Source organism: Lepeophtheirus salmonis, chromosome 4 (genome assembly GCF_016086655.4).
Source record: "Lepeophtheirus salmonis chromosome 4, UVic_Lsal_1.4, whole genome shotgun sequence".
Taxonomy (NCBI): domain Eukaryota; kingdom Metazoa; phylum Arthropoda; class Copepoda; order Siphonostomatoida; family Caligidae; genus Lepeophtheirus; species Lepeophtheirus salmonis.
In genome coordinates this window covers 39526926-39550430 of record NC_052134.2, presented here as the reverse complement: position 1 = coordinate 39550430, position 23505 = coordinate 39526926, and the positions used below count along the sequence as shown (strand labels likewise).

At 28.8% G+C, this 23505-nt stretch overlaps 2 protein-coding genes across 10 annotated transcripts in view; one reads left to right on the top strand and one right to left on the bottom strand.

Moving 5' to 3' along the window:
- The window catches only part of LOC121115922 (inactive ubiquitin carboxyl-terminal hydrolase MINDY-4B), a 134418-nt gene extending 121363 nt beyond the window's left edge, over positions 1 to 13055 (top strand). For all 9 annotated transcript variants that reach the window (XM_071887909.1, XM_071887906.1, XM_071887905.1 and 6 more), the window contains 3 exons: positions 1469 to 1634; positions 1699 to 2078; positions 12720 to 13055. In XM_071887909.1, the coding sequence (XP_071744010.1) occupies positions 1469 to 1634; positions 1699 to 2078; positions 12720 to 12771 (598 nt within the window). In that variant the 3' untranslated portion in view covers positions 12772 to 13055. The remainder of the gene's footprint in view (positions 1 to 1468; positions 1635 to 1698; positions 2079 to 12719) is intronic.
- A 5027-nt stretch (positions 13056 to 18082) lies between these two features.
- Positions 18083 to 22954, bottom strand: LOC121115921 (uncharacterized). Its single transcript, XM_040710098.2, has 4 exons — positions 22936 to 22954; positions 22770 to 22883; positions 22564 to 22701; positions 18083 to 20941 (listed from the first exon to the last, which is right to left on the bottom strand). The coding sequence occupies exons 3-4, from the start codon at positions 22627 to 22629 to the stop codon at positions 18449 to 18451; spliced, it is 2559 nt and encodes an 852-aa protein (XP_040566032.1). The 5' UTR covers positions 22630 to 22701; positions 22770 to 22883; positions 22936 to 22954; the 3' UTR covers positions 18083 to 18448.
- Between the last annotated feature and the right edge of the window lie 551 nt (positions 22955 to 23505).

Genomic DNA, 23505 nt, shown 5'->3' with positions numbered 1-23505 from the left:
TATCTAGGTTAAGCTCTTCTCAAGTCAATTACGTACATTGTATTTTATTGATGATATTTTTATATATCCTACAAAGGACGATCCTATGTACAACTAATGACATATGGATATAGAAAATTATCATTTAGAGTTCTTTTTGGATAATAACTTAATGATTCGAACATATGCGTTATATTACTTAATAAACATACATGCTTTTACTAATTAAAATCATCCATTCATTTACTACTTAGATGTATTTCTAGGACGTATGCAGAGAAGTGAAAAATCTCACGAGGTATATTTAATCCTATAGATAAAAATATGAGGCTAATCTCTATCATAAAAGTCAGATTATGTTTGATTTTTACACCTTGCAAAATATATATACACGACTATATAAAAATATGAAAACCGTCGACTACATCCAATCTACTATCCATGACCGAATAATAGCTAGTTCAGATAGCTTTTCTAATTCATGTAAAATTTATTTCCAAGACATGTTATTACTCTAAGAGGTCATTTTCTGTTCTAATGTATTTTGTATACATATATTTATATACAGGGCAGAAACAGATGGCCAATGTATAAATATTTGTTATTAAGTGTTATTAATCGTTACATTTTTCTTCGTTCCAAAACCATATTTATGCGAAATACCCTGGAGTTTTAATTTGTACAAACTAAAAAATAATATATACATATGTGGGTACAAACATAAAATACGTTTGAATTTTCTCCTCCCCCCTCAAAAATGAGTACCCTTAGAATTGTATTATTATTATTCAGCTAATATATGTTAATTTCTATCAGCAGGGCCTATCCAAGAAATTTAAAATCGTACTTTTTGGAAAAATAAGCATATCACGTCAAAAAATTGGATGAAATGCAAACCTTAGAAATTTCATACATTTGAATTTGAAGTTGCAAATGTGAAATTTGTAATACTTTGTATAAAAGACAGCGGACATTTGTTGTCAAACAGTGAACTTATATCTTTAAAATTTTAATATTTAATTACAGAAAGTATATTCTTTGTCGTAATCCAAAATACATTTTTTTATGATGCAATATAAATGGCATTGGAAAACTATGTCCTTTATATTATAATATGTTTTCATATTTTGTATACAACATAAATTTAAAAGTTTATAGAAAAAAGTAAACACAAACATATAAAAATCCTTGTCACATCTTTGTATATTAACGACAGTTTTCGATTAACATATTATGAGTTATGGTGGTTAGAGATATTATTAATAGTGAACTTATCCCCAAAAATAGAAATTTATTACTTACGCTGTCAAATTTCAAGCCAAATTGCGTAAAAGGTAGACGGTTATATGAGGAAGTAAGAGATTGTATTTCATTACTACCATTTATTTGTTTTTTTCACTTAAAAAACGACAGAAAATTATATATAAAATCCCCTTTTTTAGTTTATCTTTGTTCCTCATATCTTTTGTAATTATATAAATATTTCCAGACTCAAAAAGGAAATGCAGGATCAGAAAGATACCCCCATGATCGACTCCAATGGAGATTGTATACAACCGTTACTCAATCTATTGCTGTTAGGACGTGCCACGCCCTATCTACATAATGGAATCATGTGTACCGATGATGGGGATGATGCTGATCCGGAATTTAGTGTAAATCTCTGCTTTTTGATTTAGCATTTGTATCAAACACTTATTACAAAAAATATTTTTACAGAATATTGAAAAAATGGGTGTTATGAATCGGAGTGAACTAGGATTTCTTCTCTGGGAGTTTAACGAAGATAAAACCGCATTGTTCAATGTTGGCTCTCGTCTGAAAACTCCAATTTATCCCATTTGGATTACTTGCTGTAATCAACAATATGGAATCCTTTTCAATCCGAACAAAGAGTTGATGAAGAGCTATCAGGCAGAGAGGCGGTTTCAGTTGTTTTACTATGCTGATCATCGGGGCAAAAAGGATGAAGTAATCGAAGAAACAACTCTAACGATAAACAACTCCAATACAAATCAACAAAATAAGGATTTAGACTATGGATTGCATGATTTTGATGAGATTGAAGAGAATCCTCTTGAACAGGCAATTAAATCCAAGTAAGTATATATACTCTAGAAGTCGATAAAATGAATTATTATTTTTAGTTTATGTTTTTGGTTGCCCCAGGGGCAAAAATTATAATTACAAGGGTATTTTAGGGCAAACAATAGAAAATAGAAAAACAAGGGAAAAGTTTATACTATGTACAAAATATGTCTATTATGATTTCTTACCATGTAAACATTTTTTGAAGGCCTAATTTTGGTCATTTTTTTTTTTTTTTGCATTAATTATACATATAAAATCCGAAAAGGGCAATAAATAATTATGATAGTTCTGACAGACATCCTTAAAGGGAATTCATAGAAAAATAATAATTTAAATTTGTTTTTCCAAATTATTAAAAGAAATTTTTATAAATTGCCAATTCTACAGCTTAATATCAAAGAAGATAGACAAAAAAATAAACTCCATTTAAATATCCCAAAGGAATTAGCCTTTTAAGGATAATTATTTACCCCTCTTTCTTTAATATGGGCAATTTTAACTTCAAAATATAATCGTATACACAATGTACAACAAACATACGCAGATTTTGAAGGTATTATTGATTTTTGAACTGTCAAATTATTTACGTTAAAATAAGGAAACATGCCAATTTTTTCCATTTTTTAATACCAAATGATGTGAATTTTTGCAACAATAAAGTATAAGTACATATTTTTGTATAGTTCAAATGGAAAGCTTTGAAGTTGATGGACTACCTATTTAATAGGGTAAAAATTCACCCTCTCATATTTCAATATGCTATTTTTTTAAATATTATTAAAGGGAAAAAGTCCATATATTGAAAGTTCAAATAAATAGTGTCCTAAGTCTTAGGTTGCCGTGTTTCATGGCTTTTTTTCAAATTGTATTCAAATCAAGTCCTATTTCTGAAATATTTTTATCAAATATTTTTGTTTGGGCATGGGGGAAGGAGATGTAGTTCATATTTTTTAAATTTTATTTCTTGCTATTTAAGAGGGGAGAGGCAATTTTCTTAGCACAATAATGCTGCAATTACCGGTTCTAATGAGGGATGCGTATTTAAGTACAAGTGCAAATTTCTATGAAGAATATATTTACTTATTGTTTTCTCATATCACTTTTAATGAGTTAGTATATAAAAAGTAAATTACTGGAAGTTACCTTAGGAATTCATTGCATTGAAGACACAATACCATTCGAAATGGAGACGACAAATATCATCATATTAAGCCGATATTTCCTTATTATTATATTGTCAGATTGAAGCCACTTTTTTTTTTTAACAATCAGTAGAAATTGTAAATTTCAAGATGACGCAACTAGATTAAGCATTAACAGTCAAAACTCCCAATATTAACTTTTATTACTTACATATATATTACAGGTGATGGATGATATTATTTACTTGTTTTTAAAACATTTTAAACAAAATTAGTCAAATCTTTTTTTTATAATTTTCTGTCAAAATTATTTAAATATTTATGAAACACGAGTACTGATACTTGTTTTCAAAAGTAGTACTTATGAATATTTAAGTATAAGAACTATATTATATGACTTAAGGACACCTAAGTACAAGTAACTATTGTTCTTGTCCCCATCCCTCAGTTAGTTATACTTATTAAATCATAATGAATGGCATCAACCAAATCTCAATTGTTAAATAGCATATTATTCATGATTAATATTTTACCTCTAATTCTGATTTAAATAAATTTTTTCCTTATAAAAAGTACATTAAAGAATATTTTAGATTGCATGACAAAATTGAATCTATTTTAATAAAATAAGTTAAAATCGGCCGCAATTCTAGTCAGGTCTTAGCTTTTGAGTCCAAGTGAAGTCTTGAGTCTTTAATTTGAAGCTCACGTCTTTAAAATACTGACTCGAGTCCAAGTCATAATTATGTTTCTTTGAAGATCTCGTAGAATGTGACTAATCTAATAAAATGGTCTTCTGGCTTCATAATGATCTTTTTATGATTTCTTTAGATACAAACAAAACTTTTTCCAAGTCTTAAATCTCGAATTCAAATTGATAATATTAATTATAAAAATTTGGGCATACTAGATTTTTGCGAGTCTTAAGTGTTTGAATCTTATCCAAGTCTGAATGGTTTAAAAATAAAATAAAATTTTAGGTACATATTTGATGTTTCAAAAATTCACAAATATCTCTATACGACCCACATATTTTATTGAAAATATTTAGTAAATTATGGACCTTACATTCTTATTTCCAAGATAAATAGAAATATACAGGTCCAAATTTGTCAGAATATCAATATTTTTGTAACTCTTCCGATACTAAAATTGCTATCAGTATTTCAATTATTTTAAATTAAAAAGATAAGACAACAATGTCAAGGACAAGTTTTTTAATTCACACAAATAAAATATAAATAAATGAAATCCAATTGAAATTGAAAATAAAACACAATTGAAAATTTATGTAGACAAGTAAAATTAATATTTTTCTGTATTATTTTGCAAGGTATATTTATTTATTTGAGATATTTCTGAAGCGTTTACTATCGAGTGACGGGATAGCCAAATATGAATTGTATAGAAATAGACATTTACAAAATAATTGCTAATTTATTTTTTACTTATTATTGACAAAACAACAATTCTAATCGAACAAACCATTACAATTCGTTCAAGTTGAATCATTTATTTGGACGAGCGACCAATTTTTCAAGGTAAACGCTTCCATGATCCAGTATATGTATCTATCTACTTCAATTTTATTATCCATGTACAATATACGGGTTAACCTTTTAAAATCCTTTCACTTTTGTTTTCGTCATCTTGAAAAGTACGACCAAGAATGTCATCTGTTTTTATGTACTTCTTCCTTTAATTGTTACACAAGGGGTTGTTGTGACCTTTTCGAATAAAGTATTCGACTCTGGTACTTACATATATATATATATAGGTATCTGTAATAATGTTGTTTTTTTAAATCATGTTTGCTTAAACAACCGTTTCAATGACAATATGACATGTCTATATAATACTACACGTTGAAGTTTTCACTTTTTTTTTTCTCGAGTGAATAATGATTCCTCTGTAAAAGATTGTATCCATTATTAAGAGTCTTGATAATATACTAGTAAAGAATACCTACATTTGATATAGGTATTATGTAGAATAATGCCTTTGAGCTATTCCATAAATATCAGCAACACCAAGTAATAACTTTGATGTACATGTATTGATACTGGACAATCATTTTTTTTTGATTTAATAAATGTAGTCTTATTGTTTAGTTGCAGTATCTTTTGAAAGATGTGTGTACAAATAATTTGAATATTACTTAATTTGGACTTAAGTCTCATGCAACTAAAACTCAAACTAGAGACGTCTTTTATACAAAAAGTGCATAAATATTGATTTTGCTTAAATTTATTTTATTTTATGGTAAGTAAGGAATTTAATATTTCGAATAATGGATTAAAAAAAACTTTTCGTAAAAGATTTTAAATGTATATTTTATAAAGATAGGTCATCAAAATATTATTTTTTACATTTTTTTTTTTAAACTTATCATTTGAAACAGTAACATGGACCTTTTTATTTTCTTCAAAAAATTATGATACAAAATTATTCAATTACCACTTCACAAAACTTGAAAATTTAATTTACTTTTTTTCGGATAATTTCACATCTTTAGAAAAAAAACGTGAAGTTAGAAAATTCTAACATAAATAAAAGTCAAGATTTGAGACTATGTACTATAAATTTCTGACGAAATGTATTGTTTAATTAATACTTCATTTCGGTTTATAATTACATTAATTAACATTATATTTTTATTTTGACACTTTTATACAAAAATAGCGCATAGAGTCGAAGTTTTTTGGAAGTAACTCCAAACAAAATATTTGCTTAAAAGTGTAATAACTAAGTTTTTATCAAAAAGGAGATTTTTAAGCTCAAATTTAAATATTTATTCATATTTGACGATTATTAGGAAAAAATATTTTATATCTTCAGTAAAATATACACTACAAAAATGTCATGTATTTTATGATTAATCTCAAAATAATAATGAAGCAATTGTCACACTTTTGCTCAAGACTCACGATATAAAAGATTTTCCTAAAGTTTGTGGGATTTGAAGTAGTCATTACAATGAAACAAATGGTTACCTCGCTAGCACAAAAGAATACAGTTTCTTTTGTTACCAGCTGTCGATGTTTCATATTTGTTTCTTGTAATCTTTATTTTGAACGTAGATTGGTTGAATTGTAATTAGCTCTAGTTAGGCAGTGAACACTTCTCAACAATGATTGAAAAATAATTCCATTCATGGGAATAATTACCTAACTACCTACTGATTCTGGGCCTTTTTCTTCTTCTTATCAAAGGAAAGGTTATTTATGAAATCATAGTAGAACTAATTATAAATATTTTTTTAAGTAACCTCAATATTTTGTCAGAATTTGATGAGACACTCGTGTCCCTTTAGGTGTGAATAGTAATTTTTTATTATGTATAAACAAAATACTAAAGTCATGCTATGGAGTTGAATTCTGTATTTTTATTAAATCTATTGATATACTTTTTATTTCTATTTCAAACAAGTTATAATTCTACCTTGGACAATTGATAAATATTAGTATAAGTAATATTTTAGATGGGAAATATAACGAAGGAATTCCTGTATCTTTCCAAGCATAAAACAAATTACATGCAATACAAATGACCAAAGTTCTATTTTATTTCAAAATCTGGTAAATTTTTACATGATTGTTCATAATGAAACATATATTTTTTGATTTTCTTTTGTCTAGACTAGGAATCAGGTTACTTTTTTTAGCGTTAGTTCAAAAGAACTTGTAGTAAAATTAATTTACCACAAACTAGTGGCATGATGTTTATTTATTTATTTTTTAACACTTGGAAGTAAAACATCTACTCCCATTTACCCCTGTTCCCGACCACGGGGGGATAAACGATTGGATTTCCCTTTTACGCCCTGCATAATATTTAATCATACTATTGGAAATTAAAGCCTTGTTGTCACAAAGAAATAATTTGTTTGTATATTTAAAGTTATAAACGATATAGCTATTTACACATGCTATATCTAGAAGATACTTCTTTGATCTATGAAATTGACTCCCCCATGCCTTCATTGTTGAGCTTTACAATTGTAGGACAATAATTTTGTTAATCTTTCTTTCTGATTACTTTATTTGCTCTGTCACTCTTATCATCTGTGAGATTATCATCAAAGTGAAGATTTCGAAGTACTATTTATAACGACATGAATCTTGATTTCAGGAGTCAATGAAACACTAATGCATTCGTTTTTGTGGTAATCTCTTCATCATCGATAATAATCGATAGATAGTTATTTAATAAATTTTCAATGTCTATTTCATTTAAAATGCTATCAATTTGGTATCTCATATGCTGCTAAAAATATTAAAATATCTAGTTCTTTTTTTTCTTTCCATTAGCTAGTTTATAAGCAATTCTTCCTTCAACGATTAAGTATTCACAAAAAATATTTATAATTGTTGAAGTTTCTTTTATGTTGGTACATACTTTACTTACTAATCTGTCTACTATTAATATGAATAATCCAAATTTTAAAAGAACAAACAACAAAAGATACTTGTATAATCTTAAATAAATTTATTGATTTCATAAATAGAGAAAATGTACCTTTCAAAACCAGAGGATCACCAGTGTCCGAACGACTTTAAAATGCCATACATTTTGAACTTTTTAGCGGAACAAAGCGAAATTTTCAACAATTAGTCCTTATACTAGACAATTGTTAAATAAGCCATTTTTGTTTGATTATCCATAATGAAAATCATATCATAGGTAGACTTTGATTTCATCGAATTTTAAAAAATGACAAAGTTTGAAGACTTATCTAGCACGAACATAAAATCCGATGATAATTTTTTTAAATAATCTTTAGTGATCTACTAATACTCTTTCTAATACTTTATAAATATCTTAAATATCATCAAAAATTATGCAATGAAAATGAACCAAAATATGGACACCAGTGTCCCGTCGATGCAAAACGGTTAATTACTTTGTCCACAAAGAGTAACACTCAGTTCACTTAAAAAGAACCCCTGTGTTTGAGTTTGAATTATTGAGTGAGTCATGTACAATTTAATATGTTGAGAGAGATCTCACATTCTCTTACCATTAGTTTAAAAATGAGATTTTATCATGAAGTAATCAAATATTGGAAGTCGGCTATCTTAAATAAGGCACAACTATCTAATTATATAGAAATAGGGCTCTTTTTTTCGATCCTAGCTTTAGGGAGGTGCAATGAAAGTACTCCATGCTTTGATTTTAAAAATAAGGGCCAGCACATTTTACAAAATTTGAACAAAAGGGCCTAGGTATATTTATGTAAAAACAGTAGTTCTTACTTTTAAACTTTCCAAAACATTCTTTTAAATTTTGTGTTAAAAAAAAAAGTAACTCAAAATGTATCCTAACAAAAAGCTATAGTTATACATGTCAATGAATTTTTTTTAAATCTGAACTTTTCAAAGAAAAATCCTAGTCAAGGCTCGGAAAGGGCCCAAATTTTGTCTTGTTTTATAGTCCGATCACGGTAAAACTTGTCGTGCTTATTCTGTATAGATACAACAGTTCAGTTTTTCTTTCTTTCAATGTATCAATGCTATTATTATATCATATACGGTGAATAAGAGTAATTCTTGTTTTAAGGAATATTTGTTATATTATTTTCATATTTATTGCAGTTAACGGTATGTAGTATACTGTTGAATGGATGCTTCTAAAGTTTAATTGATTTATTTATTTTCTATCTACTATTTTTCCAAAAATAAAAGTTAATAAAGATCAATTATCCTCAATACTTATTTTACTGTTTATTGTCTACATGATAATCCAATAAAATTATATGTATCTTCATAAAACCCTACATATGTGATACATAGGCATATACAAAAGCAAAGAGAATTAAGACTTTACCTACATATGCATGTATCTGATTTTCCATATATCTACTTATCAGTAGATAAGGTGCATGATCTCTCTTCGCTACTTAAATATGCAAATGTATTTCAAAGCATATGTACACAAGTTCAAGGATTGGAAACTAAGCAGAAAACAATGAAGAAGGAATAAATACGTATGATAATGATAACAATTCATATATTTTATGCATAATATTTAGAGTAGCATTAACCATGCCTACATTGAGTTACTTACTTACTAGATAATACATTTAATTTATAGGCCTTGAGGATGCCTTATTTTGTTTTCATTTACCCATGTATTCGTATGTATAAAAATAGGTTAATGCAAATCAGTTATTCATGGTAGGGTACAATACGGGATCAGAATTTTGTATAGTTGTAAGAAATAAAAATTACCTTAATCCCTTGTGCTAAAAGCACTTATAACAATCATGTTCATTGGTGCAATCACAGTAGGGAATCCATTCATTATGATTTATATTTGTAGACAAGAAATTCATTTGCGTAAAGAGTTTTTTTTAGCATTGTGTCAACTCTGGAATTATCTACTCGATTGTACTCAAGTGAGTGGTTAATTTCTCTACTTCACTCAAATTATGAATACTTATAATCAGTGAATTTCATTCTAATTGATTGTGATATTAAGTAGATCCATTCCAGCTAATATTTTGTTAGCATATAAGATCCCAATGTCGGCTATGAATAAGGTTGTTTGCAGTGCGTTATTACAGCTATATGCCAGTGCTATTTACAAATGAGTTGATTCTTATTTGCATAATTATTTTTGTATGTGTTCACCATTCAATTGTTAACAAATATAGGGATGTGAAAATTGTTTCAATACTCCAGAGTATATATCTATTCAAAAAGAAATTGAAAATAAACTATAGTACTCCTTGCTGTCAAATACGTTTGAATTTTCGAATAAGTGAACTATGGAATTAATAAGAGTACTAATATCTTTCAGATGTGAAAATTGTCAAAATCTACGCGAATTTTACTGTCAAAAATAAGTATTTCTTTCATATTATATCAAATGAAAAAGTCTGACATTTCAAAAATATATTTTTGCTCAGTAACAAGGGCTCAAAGAATAATCATGACATTCAACTCATTACTTATACACATAGGTATAACACGGACATTCAGATATTCTATTGTAAAATAGCAACTTGTCAGAATGTGAAACAATTTTCAATATAAACCTTTTGTAAAAAGGCTGCAATTATCTACTTACATAAAACAGTGTGTGTATGTTTGTTCATATATTTCTATGAAATTCTAAAAATAATTATTACCCTTGATCTTGAATGAGCCAAATGATTAGCCATGTGGACAATGATGGCTTATCCTTCACTGAGTACTCAATCAATGTTTCTACGTGATAAAATATATAATGAATTAAATGTATTCTTGAAATACCCGATTGAATATTTTCATGGATGGATCTAAAGTGCTTTTTATTAAAGAAATATATATTATTTATTTTGACATTAGTATCACAATTATTTTTATAAAATAGAATCATTGGTCAAAAAAAGGTTCGATAAAAATGTCATTATCTCTAGTGAATTGGGATACTATAAATCTTGAGATTTATAAAAATGTTTCTTATTCTTTTAAATATTTATCTTGATAATGCCTTGTTTAGGATTTATCCATATATTAAGAAATTTTAATCAAAATTTAGAGACTTTAATTAGCTGTTTTGCTTGACAGTCGCTCATTTTTTTTCCTTTTGATTTCTTGGATACTTCTATTTTTCAATGTGAAAACTAAAGTGTACAATGGTAGCTACAAAAATGTAATATTATAGCTTTTATTTTTTGTAATACATGCAACCTCATCAAAACTGGTAGATATTTATTTGATTTCCAAAATTTGTATTAGGCATTGAATATTTCATTGAAATATTAATCAAAAATAGAAATTTAATGTTTTTACTATAAGAGTAATAAATTAAATCTTATTGTAAACCTAAAACTCATGCTGCTAAGATTATTTAAAAATAATAGTTTATTTTTTATCTGAAGTCTTATATTCATATAAATAATTTGAGCACTTTAATTGACATTAAAGAGTGCAAAATTTAAAGTTTAAATAATGGAATTACTATAATAATTTAATCATGTAATTAAATATGCTATATTTTTGGGTTTACTTTTTACTCAATTCATTGACTGCGTTGTAAAAAGGATTTTCCTTTTATGGATTGTTAAAATACTTGCTCAATCTATTGATAAATTTATTTTAATATCAATTATTAGTTAACATGAGCCTATTATAGTGTTGTCACATTCCAAGATTCTACCAAAATTGTTATAGTAGCAGTACTTAAAAACTTTTTCAAATACAAATATATAGTTCAGGTGTCTTCAAGGGCTATTTAAATGCTCTTACAGGATTGTAACTGGATTTTTGTTTGAAATAGTGACATCAGAAATTTTATCATATTAAAAAACACAATTTTTGTGCTACATTATTTTATAATGGACGATTTTCTAGCCCATAAATTTGTTGCTTTACATTATAGAAGTTGAATTCGTTGGGCATAAAGACAAAACAAGTACTGGTTCCAATATCAATTTAAAATGTAACCATTTTAAATATATAAGTACCGGTAAACTAAACAACACTGGTTTATTACAAAAAAAAGAAGAAAAAAACATACATGAAATAGAAATAACCAAAAGTTTATAACTTGAAAGAAAATATATGAAGGAGTGTTATACACTATACATTAGATACAAATAGAAGCCTCACGTTAATTCAGATTAATTCATGTACATATGTATAAAGCAACCAATAGCGACATAATATTTATATTTATATTACCGGTTGTATAGATGATGATATAATTGTTAACTCTATTTTTTGCAGCACCCGATCTTAAGTTTTGAGTACAAGAGATCCAGCATTAGCCAGTTCTCTAGGCAGTGACAAAATATCTCTACTATATAATAAATTCGCCTTATCGAATTAATTATATACTCTATTATAATTCATTCGGAAGAGCCACAAATGTCCACTATAAACCGATATCGGTATTAATCATTGACGCCTCAACCAGGTTCGACACTTTCGTAATAATGTTTCATTTCCTTGGGTCTACAAAGAAGTGGACTGTAGGGAGACTCCAATCCCTTGTTGTAAATCCCTGGTGTCTATTATTATGATCTTGAAATAAAGGATATCTAGAAAGCTACTTAATTCATTGTTGAATACAGTAGAAGGAAATCGGATGAGGGATCAAGGCTTAATACACATATTCGTTAATAGTGGATATTATAGACGTCTCGAGTTAGTTTTAGTAGAGTATATAATTAATATAATGAGGCATATTTCTATTATAGAGGACATATTATTTCTGTCACTTTGAATACGGGTCAAGAGATTTCTATTGTAATTATATCGATCGTTCAACAAGGAAAAGAGTTTTAATTGTGATATTATTGTTAAGCCTTTTAGTTAATGCAACAACTTTAAAATTAAGACTTTTAGACATGGACAAGTTATTTGTAGGATCAGTTGTAGGATTAAATTAAACTTGGGCCTGATGTAAATACTGGTACAAATATTTCTTTTTAAATTGTTAAAAAGTGAAACAATTTAATTACCTTTGTAGCAATATATTATTGATAACTATTACATAAATATACTTATATATTTTCAGGTGGAGTGCAGCACATATAGAATGGAATAAAACAACGCCGTATGTCTGGTAAATAATTCAATTCTCCAAAACAAAATAGTACAGCCCCCTTAGGACTACATACAAAAAAAATGCACTCAAGATTCACACAAAGTACTTATCCACTCCATACATACAACTAAATTCATAATAGTACACCCGTAGGATTTTGAAGATATGATAAAATTAATTCATGGTATACTTAATGTAATATTGAATTTAATGCAATGAAATGAATTGTCAGAAATTTTCCTAACAAGAATTTTTCTAATAAAAAAAGAATAAATAAAGTACCTTATTTAAACAAAATATAAAAAATATTTAGTTTATTCAACACTAATAATGTTTGCAATCGAGAAAAATTCCAATTTCATTATTGATTGTCAAAAGAAATAAAAAAATATTGTTACTATTGTAAAATATGATGGGCGGAAGTATCGAAAACATAAATTCTGAGAAAGATCATATGGATTATTTGTAATAACTTAACAATGAGCTAGAGAAGTCATACAATTTATTTATTTAAATATTTTCCAATAATAGGTCAAGTATCTTTACCAAGTAAAAGTTTGAATTTCAACATATATGGCATATTTAGAGCAGATATCACTTTACTTGCTTCAATCATCTCTTTTTATATTTGATAAAAAATTTCCTTCCAAAATTACAAAAAAAGATATATTTCCATTATTGAATTGTTAACCCCTTAGATTTAGTCGGGATTCAGTTCATTCTTCGCATTAAAAAAAAAACTAATTCTGTGAGCTCCTTATTTATTGTGTCTAGATTTTCATAAGTATCACTGTTCAAAAGTTTATTCGACTACAGATGAAACAAGGCAATACCCAACATTTATTTAGTAACTTGTAAGGTACCTTGAATAATATTCTTAAAATATGAAAGGATAATATTTTGTTAGTATCAAGAAAAACAGAGATAAAAGTGGAATATATTATTCAAAGTTTACTGCTAAATACTAATATAGGTAGGAGTAGAAGAAAAACTGTTTGCAGGGAGTTTCCATAATTGTTTAACAATTCTTGCGTTATTCATCAAAGTCGACACTGATTATTTAGTTTATCTCTTATATAAGGATTCCTTGTCCCAGAAAAGGTTCAATACTCTTGATATATGTTCGAACTAGTCTGTTATTTAAAAAAATATTTTGTAAAGATTTCCCTTGATACTAAATAATGTTTCATTATTTCCTATTTTCACTTTTAGATAACCCACTTTTGAAGTATAAATAACTAAGGATTCAATTAAAAGACAATTTATCAAGAAATTCAATTTTAGTGATAAATTTAACTTTTTTTTAACTTTTTTTTATTGTACAAACGATATATTTTTAGTCTTTGAGGATCAACACTTTTATTTAGTTTAAACTAATGATGGGATGATTGATCGGAGTTGGGAATAGGAGAATCGGGTGTTTTTCCTATGAATCGGAATCGAGATCGGCATCAGGAAAACAATGTTTAATTTGCAATTTCGGTTCTTATTTATTACTGTTATTTAACAACTTATTACTTTTCTAAGTTATAAGAAAACAGCTACCCCCAAATTTTGGCTTTTTACTAGAATGTTTTATATATTTATAATATAATTTAATTTGTTTAAAAATTTTTCCAAAAATTTAATTTTATGTGAAAAATGATAGACTTAAAACAAATCCAAAAAATTTAATATTTAAACTTTTTTTTTTTAAACTTATATTTTAAATTTAATTTTTGAAATTTTATCTTAGAAATTTATTTAATTGAGAACAGCTCGGAGTTTTTGAATTTTTTTTTTCCAAAAAATTATATTTTTTGTAAATACTTGTGAATTTTGGAAATTTATCTTTAATTTTTTTTTGTGAAAATGGGGGTTTGAAACCCATTTTACAGAAAATTTAATTTTTTGTGAGCAACTGCGGATTTTTGAAATCTTTTTATATATCAAATAATATTTAAAAGCTGTTGATATACGAAAATATTTTTTCAAAAAAAAAAAAATATATATATAGATAAGCAACTCGAGAAGGTAAAGGAAAGGAAACACATGCAAACTGCACACAAGCATAGCTTAGGTAAGCCCGGGTTACTCTTTTAAGGCTCCCACTTAACCAATACAAAATTCCCCAACCTATGTAACATAAATCGATTTCATATTATTTTATTTGGACGCCCCTGATAGCAAAATAGTATTTTTTTTAAACTGTTATTTTTTTTTTTAAATCATTAGCTTAAGTTCAACTACAGTACTTTTTTTTTGTTCTTCTGTCATTATTAATGTAACATCAATAAGATATTTTATTTAACTGTCTCTTACTTATATAATGAGTAAATAAAAGAAAGAAAAAGTTTACTAACTAGAAACTGAAAACCAAACATAAAAATAAAATAAAAGGCAGGTACTTTGTTGTGAATATTCTATTCAGCATTGTTATTGTCATATTGCATAACCATTTCAACGAATTTAAGAATAAAGCAGCATAATCAAATAACATCTTATTACTTATGTCATAGTCTCAGACATATTTAGATGAAGATCATTAATATACTTTTACAGAGGTTTCATGTTGATTTATGTTAACAAAAAAATGTACTTTTATTAAATATTGACGTATTCAGCTATAGTTTGAGCACAAAAAAGAGACGATAATGCTATTTTGATTTGAAGAGTCTTGGCTATTTAGAAATATAGTTGTCAAACATATAAACTTATTGTCATCCTCAAAAATAATGGCAAATTATACTATTTGGAAAGTATTCAGATAATTATTTTTTTAATATAAGAGACCTTGGAGCAATTTTGTAGTAATGCGAACTAACTATTTACAATTTTTAGTGTATCTACATTAAGGGTGATTGTATTACTAAGATTAACTTTAAATGCAAAATTGCACGATATGAATGTATAAAGCAAAACCCGGAGTGATCAAATATTGACAAAACAGGAGACATATTGTTATAATATATCTGAGATACTTCGGGGTTTTTTACTAAATTGTCTTATAATTGAAGGCGACGTCATGAAATAAGTACCACGTGTAATGATCAAATTTCCAAGAAATATTGATGTAACTTTATCCAATGGTTTTAAAAAGAAAAAAGGACTTAACACTTGATCCCAAAGAAAAACAGTGATATTTAAATTTAATCTAATTGATACAAATTCAAAATCCACATAAAAAGACTTAAGTGGTACAATTAGTTGTGTTGTAGATAGATTTCGTACTAGAAAAATAGGATGATAGTAGACAAATATATAATTCTTCCAAATATAACATATTATCGATGTCACTACATAAATATGAATGTTTAATCCTAGAATAACATTTTTTAATACATATTGGGGTCTGATATAATATATATTTAAGTCCTTTTATTTTTGGTCTCATTTTAAGATGTAAATACACGATAATAGTAAATCATGATTTTATGATTTTTTCATAAATTATGATTGAAAAATTGCTTTAAATTTTTATTCTTTTAAAATTGAGTTTTTTAAGAATACCAAAAAAACTGACATCAACAATAATGTCTTTACTTGAAAACGCTGTATCTGGAATTTAATATACCAAGCTCATAGAGAGCAAATATAAGTCTTTTTACTCCTTGCCCAAAAATTTTACATCTAAATACAGGCAAAAGAAAACTAATTTCGCTTCACCCTAAGGAAAATAAGTTTTATACTCATAAAATTGTATAGCGTAGACCACCAAAATGGTCTACATCAACAATTTGAAGATGTATTAGAGAAAATCAGCTTACCTATCATGAAGTTTCATTAAATTAACAAAAAAAAAAAGACTCTTATAACTCTCAACCAATCAACAGTGTTACTCTCCGACTTTCAAGTGCATACTCCCACGTAATTGCTTTGTCCTGAGATGTTCTCTCCTCAAGAGTTAGAGAATAATGATATCAGATTTGGAAAATTAAAAAAGATCGTCTTTTTAGGTCTTATTTTCTGCAACTCTTCTTCTTTTTTAAATACACTCAAATCCAAATATAGGAAAAATACGCTTATAGTTAATTTTCATTCAAATACCGATTTTTAATACTTGAAATACTTCACGGCATAATGGAAAAATTTTCTTCTTTGTTTTTTTATCATCTTTATTGGAATTCATGAGAATGAAAAGTTTATTTTTTATAGGAACAGTTGGTAAGCTGGCACTAACATCTTTTACTGTATATTTCTTATTAAATTAATATCATATTATTTTTCAATGAAAAATAAGCTACAAATCCTTAATGACCTGTCAGAAACAGGATCTAATCAGGATCTATTTATTTACATTAGATTACAAAAATGTGATTTTTTTTATATACTTACTATATAAGAAAAATTCGGATATAGTCAACTTTTCATTTGAAAAACAGCAGTTTCATATTTTCGGGATTTGATAAAATATAAAAAAGAGTTTACAAATGAAAATTAGGATTTTCCTTAAATACCAATTTTAGGATATTAATTAAATCAACATAGCCTTTTTTTAATATTTTATTGTAAAGTGTTTATTGTTTTTTATTTATCATAATTCAAATTCTATAATTGATTCATTTATGTATTTTATATAGGTATAAAAAGAGATACAAAGGGGGGAGGACGTAAAATAACTTTCGCGAAGAAGTTGTTATTATTTACAATGACAAAAAAAAATCATAATAACTGGGAACACATTAATTAATAATAATAATAATAACTTAATTATTATTATTAATAGTAATGTCAAATGGAAAAATAATTATTGCATCATATAAACATAATAATAAAAAAGTAAGTTCACAAAAAAAAGAAACAAATATTTTTGCTTTTTTGAATTTTTTTTGTTTCTTTATGATATTTATTTACAAATTTAAGGGAAAAAAATTTGATATAATTATAACAAAGAGGGATTGACAAAAAAATTACACCAATTGAGCAGATAGGTGCCGAGGTACCTTGTATTCATAATTATTAATTTTTTTGTGATTATATTATTATTCATTACTATTACAATTTTATCTTATCTAAATTTTCATTATAAGCTATACATTACTATTATTTATTGATTATATTATATAATTAAAAAGTCAGAAAAAAATGTTTAAGGGTGTAAATTTGATGAAAATGAAAATTGTAATATATTTTTTTAAGGAGAAAGAAAATATCCAATGGATTTTTTCTAGGTAGAGAAAAAAAATATTTAAAAAGGAACTATTTGGGACTTTTTTCAAATAATAATATTTTTTTTAATTCTTTTTTTTTTTGCGTGTTATGAAAAAGATATCACAGTTTTTTTATTTTTTTATATTATTTAAACTTTGCACGCGTAGTATTGTTCTTGCTGTTGGCATGATAAAAACAAATAATATAGGGCTTGGATGCCCTCTCTGCAAAAGCCACATTTTTTTACAAGCATATACAATGACTAGCTTGTATACTCAATTCCATTGTTTGAAAAAGTTAGTAGTAGTAGTAGTAGTAGTAAGTAAGTAAGTAAAAGTAGCAGCAGATAATAACATACAGGAGAAAATATTACGTTTAATTATTTATCCAAACGGAACATGTAACATTTCTTTTTAAAAAACAAAAGAAAATGTTATATAAAAAATTGGTAGAATGCGATTTTATTTTTTGTGAATTACTATTGCCTATTCTATATAAGACATTTCTTTTTTAAGTAAGAAATTTTTTTGACGGGAAAAAAAAAAATTTAAAAAAAAAATATTATTTTCCTAAAAATGTCCCTTTTTATGTGCGAATACAGGATTTGAAAAAGCTGCTATGAGTGAGGATTCTCCATAGTAAGATCGATGACGCAGGCATAGGAATGCACTTAATAAACAAGAAATAACTAAAATGGCCAAAAGAATGACAAGTGTAGCTGCAAAGGCAGGAGTTGACATACAAATGTATCCTTGTTCGTCCGTAAGGGACTGTGTTACAGGAGGGTACTCCTGCTCTGCCTCATCTTCATTTTCTTTGATTGCAAAGGTTAAGTCATTGGTGGAAACGACTTGAATGACCTTTTGAACTCCAATGTCTGACAAATCGATTTCCACTTCGTCATCCTTGTTTACAATCTCCACGATTTCTTCTCCTTCTTCAATGGTGGTAGTGGTGGTACTGCTGCTCTTAGACTCGATATCTTCTTCCGCAGCTTCTTCATTTTCTGTAGATTCTTCTTCTTCGGTGAGGTCTTCAGTGGCACGCTTGCTTCTCTTATTGATGGTATATGTGTCCAAGGTAGATGATGAACCGGCCGAGGAGGAAGAAGAGTATACGTTTTGAACAGGAGCAACTGGGGATCCGTATTGGTCATTGTTTTCACCAGCTGGTGCTTGGATGACATCGTTGCCACATTGGTCTGGGCATTGGTATCTGCAGATCTGAATGGTACATTGGAAGTGAACCTCCATCGAGTCAGGGAATTTAAAGGCTTGGAAGTGTGCGTAGCTCAAAACAGAGGCAGAGGCTCCAAAGTTCTTAATTTTTGTGAATCTAGACATGAGTTTTGGTCGAGTAACGCAGCCCTTTTGGTCTACCAACTGAATGGGAGCACGTTTTCCATCATGAGCCATACAATTCCTTACCATCATGTCAAACTTTTGTTCATCATCCTTGATAGCTAAAACCATGGTCATGGTCTGTCCAATCTTTACCAATCCAGATACTTCAGATGCCCATGGACCCTTTCCTACCTGAATTTGCATCCAGCAACCAACATTGTCTCCGGCAAAGTCTGCACGTACAACATCCAACATATCAACAGCAAAAGGTCTGAAAGTGACAGATTTTTCATATTGATCGTGCCATGTGCATCTAAGTTTGCGTGCTTGATCCCAGACTTCTTGTACTTGAGGATCGTATTGAACAACGATAGTGTTCTCAAAGTAAGTACCCGATCCTGAGTCGGCTCCATAACCATAAAGTCCATTTTCAGTATTTCCTGTAGTTCCACAAGAGTGAATACTCACATCAAAGTTGGCCTTTGTCCTTCCAAGTCCAGCTGGGAGATGCACACAGTTAACGTCAGAGTAATGCCCCTTGGAGAAGATGATACCATAGAATGGCTTATCAAATTCAATGTGAACCTTCATCAAATTCTTTTCGCAAGTAACATCAAGAGAGACAATTTTGGGCATTTCAGGTTGAGCTTTGGGCCATGATTCCACTTCATTAGTAACAATGGCAGGAGGAGCAACTGCATTGTTGTAGTTGGGTGGAGCTGGTTTGTAGACGGGCTTTGGTGGTTGAGGAGCAGGCTTATATTGAGGCTTTGGTTGAGGAGCAGGCTTGTATTGAGGTGGAGGATTGTATGAGGGTCTTTTGGGTTGTTTGTATGAAGGCTTGGGTCCCTTGTTGAAATTAGGTTTTGGTCTTGGCTTGTAGTGTGGCTTATGTTGAGGCTTGGGATGAGGATGAGGTCTTGGCTGAGGTTTGTATTGTGGCTTTGGTGGTGGATGAGGTCTCTTCTTGTGAGGTGGAGGAGGTCTATAGGAGGGACGTTTTGGTGGTTGTGGTCGTGGTTTGTATTGAGGCTTTGGTGGTCCAAAAATTCCAGGTCCTCCTGGGAGTACGATGGATCCGGGTTGAACAGGAACTGGGAGTGGCACGGGGATGGGTCTTTGATTGATGGGTGCTGGTGGTGGTGGTCCAGAGATCACTTGTCCAGATGGGGAACCATAGGAGTCTCCTCCACCATTGTTCACAATTGGTGCTTGAGGACTTCCATAGGAGTCACCTCCTCCTCCAGAAACGATAGGGGCTTGTGGTGATCCATAAGAATCTCCTTCTGTGACAATAGGAGCTTGAGGTGATCCGTAAGAATCTACATTATCAGGAGCAGGAGCGGCTTGAATGATGATGTTGGGTCCTTGAGATATGGCTCCTGCTGGAGGAGGTGGAGGAGGCTCATTGGAGTAGGTCACTTGTGGTGCAGGTGCATTTGGAGCAGAAAATGAGTCAAAAGATGTTGGAGAGTCGTTATTGGAGTTCCCAGATCCGTGATGATTGTGACCACCACCCCCGTGGTGATGATGATGACCACCACTTCCATCACGGGAATCTGCCGTAGACTCTACAATCCTCGATTCTATAGCAACTTGATCCTCATTTTCACCTGGGAAGGAACGAGCCTCTGCAAATAGTTGAGATAGATCCTCTTCTTGTTGTACAGAGATCCCTTGAATGACCAAGGGATTCTTATCTCCACTGCTGAGGTCCACCTAAGAGGAATGGAAAAAGATAAAAAACCGGCATGAGTGGGTTACGTGAATAGTACAGTAAAGAAATAAAACAGTAATGTAAAGGAGTTGAAGAGGTGTATCACCATGACATGAAAAACGAAGAAGATTGTGTACAAGCAGATGAAGAAGAAAGTGAACAGCTTGGGGCAATTGATTATATGTATACATATTTCATATATTGTTATTTTGCAGGGCAGGCAGGCCTAAAATAGTAGATAATTGACTTCATAAATCAACACTCAAAAAATCCAATTGAACACAATGTTATGAGATTTCCTATCAAAAAGCCTATAAATATTTATGAAAGGTACCGGACAATGCCAAAAAAAAAATGAAGTGAGGGGAGGGGGGCTCACCCTTTTTTTCTTATAATAATTATGATTATTCGTAAAGGGCGTTCAACCGAAGAGGCTTGATTCATTCGAAAAAAAGAGGATTTCTTAATAATATCAATCAACATTTTTCAAAAAAAAAAAAAAAAAAAATTTCAAGGATTTACCCCTCCCCCCTCCTATTTGAGCGCCCGCATTCATTCAGGAGAGAAGTTCAAGAAAAAAAAAGTGAAAGTACCCCTTAAGGAGGAGGATTCGGTAGGTTCTTCTTATAGTTAAATATATACAAGTAACGCAGGGTACTATTTATGTACATATACACTAATAGAACTGGTGGTTTTAAGACGTCTTAACCATTCATTTTCCTCTCATTTTTAAGAAGAAGAAAAAGAAAGAGAAAGAAAGAAACGAATTCAGAATTGCGTAACAGGAAGGCAAAATAAATATATATGTACACATATATTAATAATATATATTAAGATTTTACGCGGATCCGGTGGTACCCGAAATTAGAAAAAAAATAAGAAATACCTGTTGTAACCAACATGTATAAAAAAATTGCAGTAATTTATTGTAAAATCCGCTAAACAACTCATTCTAAGCAAAACACAGTGGAAAAAAATATATATATTTCTAAAACATCTGCTTAAAATGTCATAAATATTGTCAGGAATTTATTTGCATAAAATACTTATAGATAGCAACAAAATCTGCAAATAACTATATATTTTTTGTATTCATAAAAAACCTGGAAAATAACTATTTAAAAAAATATAAGTATCAAAAATAGGAATTGCTGAAATGGTCCAAAAAAATTAAATTGACAATGATTTGATCTTGAAAAAATTTCAGAATTTAAACTATTTCATGGGAATCCACAGCAAGTTTCACTTGCTGAAAAAAAATGATATTTATATATATATATATTTATAAGATACGAGTTATAACTTTCACTTTTTTCATATATGTACACATTATATTCTTATAACGTCCAGATGCCAGGCCACCTCTTCTTCTCTTTAGGGTAGTCAATTATTATAAGTTTATAACTAAGGAAAGAAGAAGAAGCGAGGAGTGGAAGAGAAAAATAATAAATTATGGAGTAAGAAAAACCGTTAAATATATAAAAAGGACCACCGCCCTGTCCTTGGGGGTCAAAACTATGTGTCCTTTTTTTTAGGCGTCAGGAACTGGACTTTCACTCAATGTATTAAAAATAATTTATGACTATAAAAAATACATAAAAATAGGTTTTAATTCTGTACTTACCAATAATAAAAGGAGAAGAGAGGAGAAGTAAAATAATGATGCGCTATTATTTTTCCGAACAATCATTTTAATTAATTTTTTTTTAGAGTTTTCGTTGAGGTAACTAATTTTAGCTTTGTAATAGTTAGAAATGGCCGACTGAAACAAAAAATAAAAGAAACTTGTGGTTCGATGTTGTTTGGGATTTTTGTTTGTGGCTCAACTACCTGAATGATAAGAACGGCTCAAAAAAAAAAAGCAAATGTAATGCAAATCGGGAAGTTTTATTTAGAAGATGAAGACACAGTTTTAAGATGTATTCGTTGATGGATCCATATACACTAAATATCCATATATTAATATATTGAATATAATATTATATATATAACACACCTTCCCGAAAAATAATTTTTTTTTAATATAAAAAAAAATTACTTATTTTCACAATTCAATGTCTGAATGAAAACTAAATTCATTTTTGGAGATTTCAACGATTCTAAAAAAACTTACTTACTCTTTCTCTCTCTTTTTATTTCTCGCGGGCTTTGAATCCTTAATAATAAAAATGGAAAAATGCCTTTAAAAAGTAAAAGCGAAAAACACGCCGATAGAAAGCGGGCTAATTGAAGCAAGCAAGGCTACAACATATCCTCCTCCTGCGTTTATGCCTTAACTAAGACAGTTTTTTTCGTTTCTATTCCCTATTTTTCATTTTAATAAATAATAACAATAACAATATCTGGACAGAGAGGGATTTTTTTCGTTTCTGACGCAATAATTAAATAATTACACTAATGTTCTAACAAAAAATATATTATAAAGGCCGATTTATAAAATCTAATATATTATGTTTGACCTTAAATACATATTATACAAATCATACACACACACATAGGCATGGTTTTGCTAAATATATATATATAAGCTTATACACATCTTTTCTGACCGGACATGTACTTATGA